The sequence below is a fragment of the Globicephala melas genome, chromosome 9, assembly GCF_963455315.2.
Source record: "Globicephala melas chromosome 9, mGloMel1.2, whole genome shotgun sequence".
Lineage (NCBI taxonomy): Eukaryota > Metazoa > Chordata > Mammalia > Artiodactyla > Delphinidae > Globicephala > Globicephala melas.
In genome coordinates this window covers 92,562,183-92,578,039 of record NC_083322.1, presented here as the reverse complement: position 1 = coordinate 92,578,039, position 15,857 = coordinate 92,562,183, and the positions used below count along the sequence as shown (strand labels likewise).

Below are 15,857 nucleotides of genomic sequence, written 5' to 3'. Positions count from 1 at the left end.
CTTGTTTTCCATAATTTAGATACTACTTTAAAAAAATGAAATTGATTCTCCATAAAATGCTTGAAAATTAATTCTGCTCCTGGTCATTAGAAATCACCTCATAATAAATGATCTTGCAAAAAGGACTCTAAACAGTCAAAGTAAATACTATGGCCACCTTAATTATTTGGAACAAAGGAAAGTTATATTTAAGCTAAAACCGTGTTGTTTTCACATCAATAAGAATATTTACTAGACTGAAATCAAATTAAACATTTTTTACTCATTTAGTGATATTATAAATTATAAATGCCCCTGCCACACACCAAGAAGAGGAAATACACACAAAAAACGGTCACAAAACACACCCAAGTGCACACACACACACACACACACCCGCTACTTTACTACTTGTTTGCTACCCTTGTTAACTGAAACAGATGAAAAACCACATCAGACTCAGAGGGAGGAGAATTTTGCAAGAGATTGATTTATTTCAAGAACTAACTTTTCTCAAGCTGGGCATCTGGCAAAAAATTGGATAGTCTAAAGCATAGTCCTTAACCTTTTCACCTCTCATTCCTAATATTCAGACCTAACCAGTGGTTAACAGGACTTGTCCTAGGGGCCTCATATATCTCTGAAAGTCCATCATCTCCCTCTGGACCTTACTTTATCTGTAAATGTCCCTTATATCCATCTTCATGGCTGAAACCAACGCCCTTCAAGGTTACACTTGGGACATTTCTTTCTAAGCAGAAGTGGCCTTTTTTGTAAAACCGCCCCTGAGACACCCCAAGAATTCAAAAAGGGCTGCCCTTCCTCCAACAATCACACAGAGGTTGATGCTAATTTCAGGATACAGCCTTGCTTCCTTTCTGCTCTCAGTCATTTCTACAGAGATCAAACCTGTACGTTTATTCTGCGCCACTGTGCTGAGCAGGCCAGGATGCTGTTCTCTTTGAGTCAGTCAGTCAGAGCGACTGCAGCATAGTCTGTGCTAAGGTTATATAATGACAGAACTAACCCAAGCAACAGGAGGCTTGAAGGACGGAAAAATGGAAGGTACAAGCGCTAATTCCACAAAATGAAAATCATTCCCAGGCATTTCTCTCCAGGACTGTGAACCAGAAACGGTAGTTTCACCTTAAATAATCAACGTGTATATCAGTAGCTCTAAGGATGGGGAGGAAATCACCTAATAACGTGTTCATATTCACGGATTCTTCCAAGTCCTCACTAAAAAAAAAAAAAAAAAAAGCCTTTCCATTACCAGGTTACAAGAGTGACATCTAGTGGACCCATAATGCAATGACCAAAGGGATTTCACACACATACTTGAGAGCAGGGCTTCTCAAAATCTAATGTGAAAACACATCACTTGGGGATCTTGTTAAAATGCAGATTCTGGTTCAGTAGAATAAACAAGACTCTCATTTCCAGCAAGCTTCCAGGTAATGCCGATGCCACTGCTCCATGGCGCGGCAAAGACCTAGAGCATTTCACACCAGCTTTTACCCTCAGGAAAGAAGAGAGGAAAGGGACACTTGAGAATCATTTCCAGGTTAAAATTAGGTCAAATGAATTATTAACATGATTTTTCAAAGAAACAAAAAACACGTTCCTATTTCACTAGCCCCACTCAGTATACACACTTAGCATCTCCTGTCTAAGCAGAGTCCTTGCACCAGTACCCCTTTCCCTAAATGCCAGAAACAAAACTAGGATGGAAAAGAGCATACTTCACAGCCATATTTATACATGTGGACATGATGTGCTCAAGTCTCCAACATAGGTTCACTTCAGAACTTAACATCGTATAGTTTTTCTTCCACTGTATGATTTTATTTGCCCAATATTGAATTATATTATAACAGTAATTTGTACCATATCAGAACTCAGTTCTTTTTCCCCCAGGTAGCCTGCACCTGAACAGGGAGCCATCAGGGTATTGTATCAGCGCTAAGCACTCCTCCTCAGAATTTCAACAACACTTGCCCTGGACACCCCTAAGAACGGAACAGGATGTGTGACTACATCCAAGTCCAACTGTTTCCAGAATCCAGTCCCACGTGATTTACCTGAGCCAAAGAGCCTTGAGCTCCAGGCAGAGTCACCAGGCCAGACTCTCAGCTGGGAGGTAATGTGTGTGCTCCCCCACAGAGGAGCTCTGCCAGGCATCACACCAACTCCTGCCAAGGCCTCCAGCTCAGCTGGATTAGACCCTTTAATAAAGGTTCTAGGTCACAGTTCTAGGAACCACCAACATCAAGGAAAACGAGTCTCTCTTTTCCCAAACACACCACAAACATGTACAAAACCTACTGGCTAGTCCTGTAGAATCCTTCAGTACAAGTTGGTTGACCTAGGACAAATAATCATTTTTAACCAGTGGACCCTGTATTTCAAACAAACAAACAAAAAGTGGAGCTGTTCTGGTTGAAATGGGGTTGGAACACTTGGAGATCTGCCTTTTTGGCCTCTCCCCCCACCCCATACCCCTGAATGTCCACTTCTTCCCACCTCGACCTCCAAACTCAGAGATACCATTTGAAAACCAGAAACTAGGAGTCTCACAATAGCTAAGACCATCCCGAGCTCCTAGACTGCTCAAAGACAGTATTGTTCTCATTCATTACATAGATGGAGCTAGAGATAGCTGTTTCACTATGACTTGACTTAATTATGATTCTAATACAATTTTAGCATAGGCAATCAAAGGATTTCTTCAGAAGATGTACAGCCTGATTTCCTGAATGAAATTAAGTTATAATTAAGGATCTCAGTAATGAGTAAACAACAGAATTGTTTATACCTCTTCAATTGCTCTTGGCAGTCCTAAAGGGGAAATTATGTAGAGGAAAATGTCACATAATTCTTCCTCAAAAGTGGGATGAAGATAGAAAACGAAACTAAACATATCAGTTTAAGTAAGTAGCATCACATCATCTGCCTATATAGTATAGTTCCCCTGCCTGGGTTAGAATCCCAGCTACACACTTATATGTGACCTTGGGCAAGTTATTTAACCTCTCTGTGCCTCATCTGAAAGTGAGGATAATAGCTTTGCCTATTTCACAGGGTTGCTGTGAGGATGGAATTAATATATATAAAGTACTTAATAACTGACACATAGCAATCATTCAATAAATGTTATCGCTGTGATTATAATGGTTATTATTAATACAATGTTATTAAGTCAATAATATTAATATTCTTACCTAGCTGATTATTCAAAATGGCATTTTATTCTTTGGGGTAATTTTAGCCAAATTTGATAGGCATAAACAACATACAATCCTATCAATTATCCATATATAACGAGAAGAATATTGAGAATCCCAGAGAAGCTGATAAGATCCTAAAGGAGTTTCAGATTTATTCCTTGAGATACATTGTCTTTCCTTGTGCCTCTTTCTATTTTACCTCTTAGTGAAATGCATTAAAAAGACCATATTTGTCAACTGAAGGCAATACTGATTTAAAAATCACAATGGTTTTTGCAGTCATACATGTTTATTCTTTGTGCAATATGCTCTCCTTAAACATCATGTTGCCTAACTTATTTTAAATTTAGGGATTTTATTTGAAATCAAAGAAAGCTGAAGCTTTTCTAGGGAGAAGCAGAGAGGGTGGCAGCTATCATGCCAGTAGCTAGCATGTCTGCTCTAATTTTATGTGCCTGTTGGACTGCCCCATTACCTATATTCTTAGGACTGAGACAAAATCCTAGCCAATTGGTTTCAAAGTAACCAGGATCTTCAAGTAAATGATTTTGTTTTGTTTTAACAAGAATTCCAAATTCATAAGGATTAAGACAAATATAAGCTCTAAAGCAAATAATCAAAAGCTACCTGGACAAAACCTTTAGAACAAAAGGGGCGGGGGAAATTCAGACAATTCATGCCTTAAATTTAAAAACAAAACAAATTAAAAAAAAACCTTTGAATATTCTAGCTTGTCAGTGCTAAGTAATCCAAAAGTTTGCAGAAACCTCTGAGACAGAATCTTGCTGTCACCTGCACTTTTGTTCCCAATAAAAAATCTTCAGGTATTTTTTTTACTGGTTAGAGATTATCAAAGTTCATTGCAATCTTAAGGTTATAAGAACAGATGTTCAGAATATTCTGTAGTTCTCTCACTTTTAAAAACTGAAAGAGAAATCTCCACAATTTTTGGCTCTCAAAAGGGTAGGTATGTATCTTTAATAGAAATAGGTTCCCATCTTGTGGACTCCTCAGAGAATACTTCTGAAAATCATTTTTGCCATGTTTCATTTAGTTAAGTATGAATTTATGCTAAATCTCAATTTACTAATAAACACATCAGTAAACTAGAAGCCTTATTCCCTTTGACAATTGAGTGGTGGTGCTATATATGATTCTCCTCAAACTGTATTTCTTTCAATAATGCTACATTTGAGCAATGGCTCAATACTACAATTTCTAAAAAATATCTGAGAACAGTTGTTTTTTTTTTTAAATAGAAAAGTAGCACAGTACATTGCCTTTCGTTTTTTGTTTTTTTTTTTAAAGAAAGAAATTAAAGTGGAAATTCCATTAAGAAAGAAAATCAGCTATGTCTCTTTATTTATTCTGCCCCTAAGCTGCCATGGATAGTTTTCATAGGGACTATTTCATAGTTTCCTAGAAACTGTTTCACAAAGTTATAATTATTACTTCAACTACAGAAATAATAACAGGAGCCACCTTCCACCACGTGCTTACTAGAGTCAGGTACTACACAAAACACTTAGCACGCACTATCTCATTTAACTCCATCAATGAATGTGGAAACAACTATCATCATCACCTTTTTGCATAGGAAGCAGCTAACACTAGGGATATTAAAAGACTTGTCCAAGATTTCGCAGCCATGAAGTGGCAAAGCCAAGTTATGAGCCCAGGCCTGTCTGACGCCAAAGCTCAAACCCTCTCAGCTGTGCTTGCTATATGGGCTCTGAGTTCAGTGAAATCAAGGGCCTAGTTTTTCCTCATTTGGAAGCCTTCCGGAACTAAAATAGTGCCTACTCCATAGGGGGCTCAAGAACTGTTGCTTATTTATCAGGAGTCATTTGAAAGCATGAATGAAAACATGGTAGAGGGAAACCTACAGTTGCCGCATAGCTCAGAATCCAAATATAGTTCCACAGCCAGGTCACTTATTAGGTTTGGGACCCTCTAAAATCATAATAAATAGGTCGTTTGTCAAAGAGATGATGGAAACAGATCAGAAGAATTCTATCTGCGAAAGAAACTAAAAGACAGGTAGCTACAATGTGTCAAGCACCAAAAGAACCACTAGTTCGGATATAGTGAGAAAGGAAACAAATTTTGAAAACTTAAAACCATGGTTACAATCCAGGCCCTTTGGCTTTCTAGCTATAGCCATAGGAGAGTTGGTTCACCTCTCTAGACGTCCCTTTCATCCATATAAAATGAGAAATAAAAATATACATATATGTAGATATATATCCCAGTTACATGATATGTGTTCAATGGAAGCCAGCATGTTTATCATTACTCTTATTATCAATGCATCAATTAAATATATGCAATGTAATCATATGCTTGTTTAAACTGTACTTGCAAACTTCAGCAAATGAATGCTTTACTGCTACTATGGTACAAAGAAAAAGTCACACAAGAAACAGATGTATATCATTCACATTTTGGCTTTTTAAAACATCCTTAACATGGGTTAAAAGAAAAAGATTCCCAAGGTTACCTAATCTGCTATGATTTAACAGCATTTTGATGTTTTTCTAAGGAATGATAGCAAAGTGCTGTATCTCTTCAAACTTGGAATTTACTGCCTGTCTCAGTCTCTGCTTATGCCAAATTAAATATACAGTATAAGGTCCCTACCAGAAATAACATAGCACAGTTTCCTGCTCTATTCCTTGGTTGAATGAGCCCAAACTGAAGAAAGGGAGACATGGTTTTATTCAATCATCTGAATAATTGTTTTCTTCACTCTCTTGAATTGGAAGCTCTTGGTGGGGGAGGGGAAAGTTTGAAAGAAATCACCATGTGAATTATCAGGCCATTTAAAGGAACAATTCTCTTTGAAGGCCCTACATTTGAAAGGCTCAAGAAAAAGCTTAAGAAGAGTATTCTTATTAATGAACTGACCAGAAAGTCAGCATCCCCTGATAGTCCCCGGCACTCAAACTCCTGAGGCTTCAGAGTGCTGTAAAGTCTTTTTACCTGTGAGGTACAAATGGCACTGCAGAATAGAGGTTGCAGTGTTTCCTTCCAGCAGACACCACCCAAAACTTTCAAGAGTTTTGTCCTATGAAGAAATGGGATGGTAAATGGAATAAGACATGCCCCAGAGTTGGGGGGTTAGGGTATGGGGTGGGCGATGTCCAAGGCTGGGTTTTTTTAAAGTGAAGGACGTGATCATATATTTAACCAATGACAGATAATACAGGTGATGGAAGAGATCGAGTGCAGGAGCAATGCCTTTAAATCGGCAAACTGTGGAAAGGGACAGTTCATTCACTGTGATAGGAGGAAATGAAGTTTGAGAGTTATGGTAGAAAAAGAAAATGCAGCAGTTCTCTTCTGGTTGCATCAATTTTTAGTGTCATATGAGACAAAGTCTTTGCTTAAGGATGAGGAGAGAGGAGGAAGACTTGAAGAGACAGAAGATGTGAAATAACCATATGAGAGAGAGAGGATAAATATGTAGATAAATGTGGCAAGATTGCTGAGTAAGGCTGGGGAGAGACAGCCATGAACATAACATGGTGGTTATGTTTTTCCCCAGCCATATTCACTGCTTCAGTCAGGCACGGAATAGATGGACTATTAAATCCAATCAGCACTGGGATTTGCCAGTGGAATATAAACGACATGGTGCAGTCATCAATAATAAGAAAGTCTAGGTCTACAGTCTTATCATTGTGATAGGCAGCATCAACATCACCTGGAATCAGAATCGGCATCTTAACGGGGTTTCCAAATGATTCATGTGCATGTTTAAGAGAAATAAGTGTGGGGAAGCCAATTGAAATAGGAAAAGATTAAGAGCGATAGGAGGCTATGAGCAGCCAGGCTGTTGCTTTGGTCCTCGATGTGTATCATGTTAGTCATATATCTAAAGAGGGGTGGCCACACTGATAACTGCACATATACATAATAAACAAAATATATTCTTTTTGAAGACCAGCTGCTTTCTCTGCACTCTCCTCTCCTGTCCCTAAAACACTCCTGTCTTTACAAATATAATTGTTTGAAGGGTTGAGAAACATTGAACTAATACCAATGCATGAAAAATATTAACATGAGCATTATGTAATGATCAATCCCTTGGGCTAGGTACTTCTCAGGGGCAAAACCCACTGATAATGGGAACAAAAGGAGCAATGAAATCAAAAATTCCTTTTAAAAATCTGAATTCTCAGAAAAGCCTCCACTAATGTTCAAGCAGCAAAATGCTTATCTCAAAATGCTTATCTCAATTCTGTATACTTTGTTTAATTTACTCATTTTCAAAAAGGTGGCAGCCAAAGAGTAGGGAGGAAAGGGCGCAAGTGGATAATCAACCCGAGAAGTTAAGAACTGCATGTATACAGGGACTTCCCTGGCAGTCCAGTGGTTAAGACTCCGTGCTTCCACTGCAGGGGGCACAGGTTCGATCCCGGTTGGGGAACTAAGATCCCACATGCTGCACAGAGCGGCCAAAAAAAAAAAATTGCATGTATACAAAATAACACACAAATCAAGGAGCACTACTTTTCAAAAATTTTCATTTCATGCATTTGAGGTCCTTGATCCCCAGAATCCTTCAGAGTTCAATAAAATTGAGAAGGGAGAGGGATGGACTGGGAATTTGCGGTTCGTAGATGCAAACTATTACATTTAGAATGGATAAACAAGGTCCTACTGTATAGCACGGGGAACTATATCCAACCTCCTGGGATAAACCATAATGGAAAAGAATATGACAAGAATGTCTATATGTGTAAAACTGAGTCACTTTGCTGTACAGCAGAGACTGGCACAACACTGTAAATCAACTCTACTTCAATTAAAATATAAAAATAAAAGGAAATTTTAAAAAATTGAAGAGAGTGAGGTGGCCACCGTAACTAATTCCTGAGACCATCAGAGTCTTCCATCATAGGCTTTCAGCCCAAAACTCAGACAACTCAAATGAGATGCAACGCTTTAATTATTGTAGAAAACTGAATTATAACTGCCCTGTAATTCACCCATAAAAATATTTCCCAAATCTATTTTAAAAAATTGAAAACAGACCAGGGTCTACAAACATATCTAGGCTCCATCTTGGTATACTAGCTTCATTCATGCTAAATTTGCATTTGTTCCTTAATCACAGTGCTGAACCCGTTCTCCATCAAGAGGAAACAAATTAATTCTGGGCTTTTGAGGAAAGTCCCTAGTAGATCTTCTTTTATTTCTTACAGATTATAAAGCTGCAATCAACTAGATCAAATAAGCACAGTGTCCATTTTACGTTAACTGGGGCAATTCAAGAAGGAAAAGTACATTTCTGTCTTTAATGAAAAGAAACACACACACATACACACACACACACACACAGAAGTCTCCCATATCTTCTACCTATAATAAAAATAGCCGATGATTCTAAATTTCCTTTCACCTCACAGTGAAATAATTGAGAGCACACCCAAGATGCCAGAGCTCTCAGTGTAAACACCCAGGAGGGATACTGAGGTCTACACAAAACATTTTTAAAGACATTCTGTTTTTTAAAATAAGCAAAAAATAGACTATAAACATTATACTTGAACATAGCGAATACCTCCCTATGTGACATGATTTGGAACTTTACTGTAAAGCCTTCCGACTCACAGATACTTTCTCCATACACATCAAAAACTGAAGCCTGAACTTTCAACATTTGAGATGAATTCCCATGGTTTCCAACATTGTCCTCTGTTGAAAAGGTTGAAGAGGAGTTTTTGTTTTTATTTTTGAAAAGTCATAGTTTCTTCACATATTCATTCACACTAGCCAAAGTCAAGAATTTCTGAGGACAAGTTTAGACACTTAATAAAGAACAGCAGTTCCTGAACCATCTGCTTTGCTCAAGAACTGAAGATCTGTCACACGCAAATTTTCATTTTTCTCCAACCCTGTGAGAATATTATTGTCAGCTGGGGTAGGTAACATTTGGTTTTTAATTGACATGGCGAACAAACCAGGCTTTATAAAATGGGTACAATCAGTGTGTCTTTTGGGTGAAAAAAATAAAAGCAAACCATTATCTGAGTCTAAAAGTCACTCACTTTCAGCAAGTTCTTTTGATCCATTCAAGTGTCCTGTTACTAATCTTCTGATGAAGAAATGTGCAAAACACAGAATTTGAAGTGAATAACAGAACCTTGTTATAGTCAAACAAAGATATATGACAGAAAACCCTGAAAGTCTTTTTTTAAAAAGGAATCATCTCTCAAACTCATATCATACAGAACTGCAGATTCTAATAGACTGATCCTATATTGCTGTATTCTTACCTGGTAAGGAACAATACTTCCGTGAGCTGTGCCCCAGCGCCGCGCTTCCTCTTGGCCAATAAGATAATTCACAGCGACGTGAGTCAAACATGCCACCTACCAGAAGAAGAAAAACAAAAGCTACTTTATCTATACTCATAAACAGAAGGTTATAATAGGAATATTCTCGTTTGATTTCACTTCATGTCATTGTAGAAGAAAAAAGGAGAAAGAAAAAAATTGTCTTGCTTGGTTAGAAAATATGCAGGCAACCACACTTTCATCATACAAAGAAGAGAAGAGCAGTATTACATTATTGCGCGAGACTAAGTACTGAGTAACGGTCAATTGAGAAATAAAAACACGGAAACACTCAGCTCCTGAAAAGATCACCTGAAGGCAGAGGTTAACCCAAGGGATGGAACCCTGGTCCAGCCTTTAGCATCGAAGCCATGGCAGAGTACATCAGCAACTAGTACTTTCCCTTCCCCTTTTACTTTCCATCAAGACGACACAAAAAGAGACTGCATCATCACTGAGCAGGTGAACTAGTCAGGAGCCACATTCCTCTAAACTTCTCATAACACGAAAAAATAGTAATAATAAACCTCTATTTTGTTTAAGTCAGTTTAATCAAGTTTTCTGTTCCTTGTTGCCCAAAGCATTCTTACTGGCACAGAGGATCGAGATTACTTAACTTTTTTTAATTCATTAGTGAATCATTCTCATTTAAACAAAAATGACTGTACTTCTTTCAACTTGGTCCTAGGATCATATCCTCATTATTATACTTGTCTCAGCTTTCAAGAACTACAAATCTATTAAAGGGGTCATCTAAAACTGTAGGGTCAACCTCTGACTCTTGGAGTATTTCACATATAGATCTTAAAAACCTATAATAATTCAATTCCATACAAGGATAATGACTTGATTCCTGGTCATCTGCCCCAAAGGGCTTATGTTCCAATGACTATCCATGCCTCCAAGGGCCCGGAACTATGGAAAGGAGGTGACCAAATAACAACTTTCCATAGTTTCCAGATAAAAGCTTCGGGCCTCACAGCATCATCATGATCTAACAGGAGCTGGCTTTTCTCATTCTATTAACATCAGATGCGATTAGGAATCTACCAAGCCAGCAAGTCAAACATCCCAAATGGAGACTGGCTCCTGGAGCGACTCAAGGGGTGACTCTTCAGGGCTTGGTGCTGCAACCTGTCCTTGCCTTCTACCTGGCATGGCAGATGTGCCTCCTACAAGGGCCGTCAATGGGGCTCAGCCTGGATGAATCTCCTTGCAGCAGCAGTCATTCTCCTTTACTTTTTTCTTGGGATTTACACTCACTTTTATGTTCATTTACTGCTTTGTTGAAATTGGAACTGCCTTATGGCAGCTGGTTTGGCTATACTGCCCAGGTGGCAAAACTAATAAACTTTGAGTCATCCACTTCTGGACCTCCATCTGGTCTTGGGCATTTGAACCATGGAGCATTCCAGGGCTGCCTGGGGCTGCCTGGGGCTAATCATCGTTTCACAGATCACTTCTGTGTCTTTCAAAATGGAAAATCAAATCAACATTTTGTAGTAAAAATGTACTGGATGGGAAGTCCAGATTCATGGTTCCTAATTTCTGTCAACCTCTAGTTGTACAACTGTAGGTATTTAATTTAACCACATTGACCTTCAGACACTTTCTCTATAAAATCTTGGGCATTTGACCTAAACCAATTGTTTTCAGACTTTTTTTAAAAAAAAGCATAACTCCTGCATCAAACCAAATAATGCACGAACAATACATAAGAAGATAATACCCCACATGGTCTGGCTGAAGTAGAGGCAAGCCTACAATGCCACCCTAGGAAATGTGAACACAGAACACAATTTGCAGATTAGTAAATGGTCTTAAATTTGCTTCCAAGGTCTATACTTCTGACTCTGTTCTTCTTCTTAACAATATAACAGATAAAAAGCTACCAGGGATGCAATAGTAGTTGTTTTCCCATGAAGGCTCTTCCTGAAACTGAGGAAATTTTCTCAAGTCTGAGGTTTTACTCCAAGAAAGGTGTTTCTTTGATCTAGCCATGTTGGCGAGGGGGGAATTGTCCCTTTCAAAAAGCCTAGTGAAAGTCACTCTAAGGAGCTCTGGTGCTACTGGAGGCCAATAATTCACATTAATAAAGGTAATTCTTTGCAAGCAAAAAGTCACAAGGGGCTTGGTATTTCCACTTTTCTAATTTCAAAGTCAAGTGATAGTCAATAGGCCAACAACAGCAAGGGCTGCAGGAAGTAGTGGGCTGACTGGATGGTTACAGGTTAATGTGTAGCTCCTAGATTGACCTGAAATGGTTTCCAGGGGTGGGCATGGGCTGGATGCTAGGCTAAAAGTCAGCCTAGCTGCCTCATTTCTTGCCCATTACCTCATTCTTTCTTCTCAATTTTGACTTTGGTGTTTCTGACCCTGCCTTGAAAAGCTGTCTTTGACAACCGTTAAATAAAAACAGCCCCATTTAGAGTGAGTCTGAATGAAGGGTCAGAATTCATCTCACAGACTGTTTTCCAAATGGAAGATCATACCCATTTTCTCCACACAACGGTAGCTCATGGAAACAAAAAGCATTTCAGAACTAGCAGGCTCCCACTGGGCAGGAAGGTTAAATAAGATTTTACGCCAGTTGCCATCCATGAAAAAACAAAGTGTGATTTGTCAGTGATGACTCAGAGGCAAAGTTGGGGGGGAATTCTATTTTAAAAAAGAGAGCAACAGGGCTAAACTTAGCAACCCAATGTTTAAAAGGAGCATTACAGATCTGAAAGTAATCTATTTACAAAGACGTACTTTTAAGGCAGGAGAAGGGGAAGAAAGTCAACAGCTATGACATGATTATGTATTAAAAATCAGAGGCTTCCTGGCAATTAATGACAAATCTTCCACAAATCAAAAGAATGCAGGATGTGACTTTTAGGTTAATAACTACATACTGTATACCTATTCTAAATATTGCATTAGATCGTTACTTTCATCCCCTAAACTTAAGCTCATTATTTCATCACGTGGATGCCATATAATTTACTCAGAATGTTGCCTTTATACGGTTTCATCTAAATAAAAAAGCCAACTTTGGTTTAATAGTAATCATTCTGACAGCAAAATTATTATTTTAGATAGCACAGTGGGTCCTGATATTCTTTGTGTCTAACCAGGAAACCAATGGGGCTATCAAAGTGGATCTCAAAGGGCACAGCCCTAAAAGGCTTGAGAAAGAATATGCCCAATTATTTCCCAAAGCGTCCTCATGGTGTCCATCACCTCGTTTTACCTCTACCTAATGAAGATCAAGCTACAATAATATAATCTTTCATCTCCAAAAGGACAACCAAGTATCACAGTTAAAATGGGGAAAACAAGATCAGAAGTATGGTCCGTTGCATCAAAATGGGTAATTTTTTCCCTCCTGCTTCTTTGCATATATTCTGGCCTCCAACTAAGCTAGACAAAACACCAATCGTGATCGCTTCTGCACCTGCCCAAATCCGCATCCTCTCTTCAAAGTCCATTTCCACATTGCTGTCTCATTAAGTCCCCACATCACCCAAGCAAAAAAATATTTTTCCTGCCTCTGAACAAATACAACACCTTAATTTGCCTGACTCCTGACTTTTGCACTTTCACAGTCGGCTACATACTACAATAGAATTATAAGATTATTTCCCTTCCCCTGCCCCCGCCTTTCCCCTAAACTAGAAAGACCTAAATCAGTAGTTCCTAAACCTAGTGGTACATCACAATCATCTGGGGAATTCCTGGACCCCACCCAGACCTACTGACTCAGACTGGAGCCTGGGAAGAAATATATGAACCAATGTACCATTAATTGTACACAGATTTGAGAACCAAAGCCATAGGAAACTCCAGTCAAACTCCTTAATGTTACAGATAGATAAATAAAGGAACAGAGAAGGTAAATAATTTATCTGATGTCACGTTGTTGGCTAGTGGCAGAACTTCACTCCAACTATAGCGCCTTCCTCCATGCTACAACATTATTCAATCACTCCTTTTAAATTGGGAACTATTTCAGGGTAAGAATTATGTATTATAAACCCTTTGTATGTACTCATAGCAGCTAAAATAGAACTTCACACTAATATTGTTTAAAGCATGAGTGAAAACAGTAATTACTATTTATTTATTCAACAAATACTGAACGTTGCTTTGAGTGAGGCATTATGCTAGGTACTGGCTATACGTAAGTAAATGAAAAAGAGGTAGTCCTGCCCACTCTGGACTTAAGAATAGTGGAGAAGACAACTAAACAAACAGTCATAGGAACTGCCATGGGGAGAGGAGATGGAGGAGAACTTTGAAAACAAAGAGAATAACATGTGTGAAAGCCCTAAGGCAGGAAAGAGACTGGCATACAGGAAGAAAAAAAAAAAAAAACTGAAAGTAGACCAGCGTAACTGAAGCATGGCAAGAAAGAGACAGGAAATGAAATTGGAGAGGTTTACAGAGGCCAGACCATGCCAGTCCTTGCAGATCATGGTAAGGAATTGTACTTGCACATCTTTCAGATGATCATTTTAAAATCACAAATCATATCATGTCATCCTTCTACTTAAAAATCATCGGGCTTCCCACTTAAAATGATGCAACAGAAGAATACAGTGGGAAAATGTTCACAAATTTTTTAAAAACTTTTTTAGAACAGTTTTAGATTTATAGAAAAAATACCAAGATACTACAGAGAGTTTCCATATACAACACACCCAGTTTCCCTATCATTAACATCTTACATCAATGTCATACATATTTTACAATTAAAAAACTAATATTGATGAATTATTATTAAAGTGCCTATGTTCAGATGTCTTTCATTTTAACTTAATGTCCTTTTTCTGTTCCAAGATCCTCATCCACATGATGTTTATGCCTCCTTAGGCTCCTCTTGGCAGTAACAATTTATCATACATTCCTTGTTTTTGATGATCTTGACAGTTTTGAAGACTACTAGACTACTGATCAGGTATTTTGTAGAATATTCCTCACTGGGATTTTTTTTTAATGTTTTTCAAATAATGAGACTGGGGTTATGGGTTTCGAGAAGGAGGATGATAAAAGTAAAGTGCCATTTTCCACACAGCATACAAAGGTACATACTATCAACATGATTTATCACTGTTGGTATTGACCTTGATCACCTGGCGAGGTAATGTTAATAAGATTTCTCCACTGTCAAATCACTCTTTTTTCCTCCCCCTGTCCACGCTGTACTCTTTGGAAGGAAGTCACCACGCACAGTCCACACTTAAGGCGTGGGGAGTTGTGCTACTCCTTCCTGAGGGCAGTGTCTACATAAACCATCTGGAATTCTTCCGCACAGGAGATTAGTCCCTTCTTTCCTATTTATTTATTCATTCAATCATTTATTTATATCAGCACAGACTCATGGATATTAATTTTATACTCTGGCTTATAATACAATACTACTGTATTTTATTGTTCAAATCATTCCAGTTTTGGCCATTGGGAGCTCTTCAGTTGGCTCCTGTGCCCCTCTGACATACTCCCCATCATTATGTGTTTTTTTGTTTTCAGCACTTCCTTCCTTTGTGGCACTACAAGATGCTCCAGGCTCATCTTTATATTTTCTGTTGCAGTCTTACAGGAAAGCATAAAGAGAAGAGGAATCATGCAGTTAAAAAAAGGAACTAATATTTATTTCATTGTAGACAAGAATCACATTCATTCACTCAATTATTCAAAAATCTTCATATTGCACCTCCTACATGCCAGGAACTCTTCTAAGGCACAGGGATACGGCAGTGAACAGGACAGATATTGTCACACTTGCATGAAGCTCATATTCTAGTGTAAGATACATTCAGACATAAACAAGAAAATATCAGGAAATGATAATTAATGTGAAGAAAATGAAATGATCACAGAGAGGGCTCTTCTCGACTAGCAGGTTAGTAAAGGCCTCTTCGACAATATTACATCTTATCTGAGACCTGGAGAAGGCATGTGAAAATCTAGGGAAAACCTTTCTAGGCAACAAGATCAACCAATTAAAAGACTGCATTGCGGTAAAAAGCTTACCATATTTAGAAACAGAAGCTCACTGTAGCTGGAACATAGTAAGTAAAAGAGGCAGTAGTATAAAGTGAGGTCAGGGAGGTATGCAAGGGCCAGATCATATGGGTCCTTACAGGCCTGGTAAGGACCTGGGATATTATTCTAAGTGTCATGGGAAGCCACTGATTTATATAATTAGATAAACTGGTCCTTATATGGAGTATAAAGAGGTAATGAATGAAACCAAATTATCTCACATGACATAGGTATTATTTGTAATCTATAAAATTATTCCATTTTACAGACGGGAAAA

At 38.3% G+C, this 15,857-nt stretch overlaps 1 protein-coding gene across 8 annotated transcripts in view; it reads right to left on the bottom strand.

Moving 5' to 3' along the window:
• Nucleotides 1-15,857, bottom strand: part of SUGCT (succinyl-CoA:glutarate-CoA transferase) — a 775,307-nt gene that overhangs the window by 632,061 nt on the left and 127,389 nt on the right. For all 8 annotated transcript variants that reach the window (XM_060305061.1, XM_060305063.1, XM_030871181.2 and 5 more), the window contains one exon: nucleotides 9,491-9,586. In XM_060305061.1, coding sequence (XP_060161044.1) covers nucleotides 9,491-9,586 — 96 coding nt within the window. The remainder of the gene's footprint in view (nucleotides 1-9,490; nucleotides 9,587-15,857) is intronic.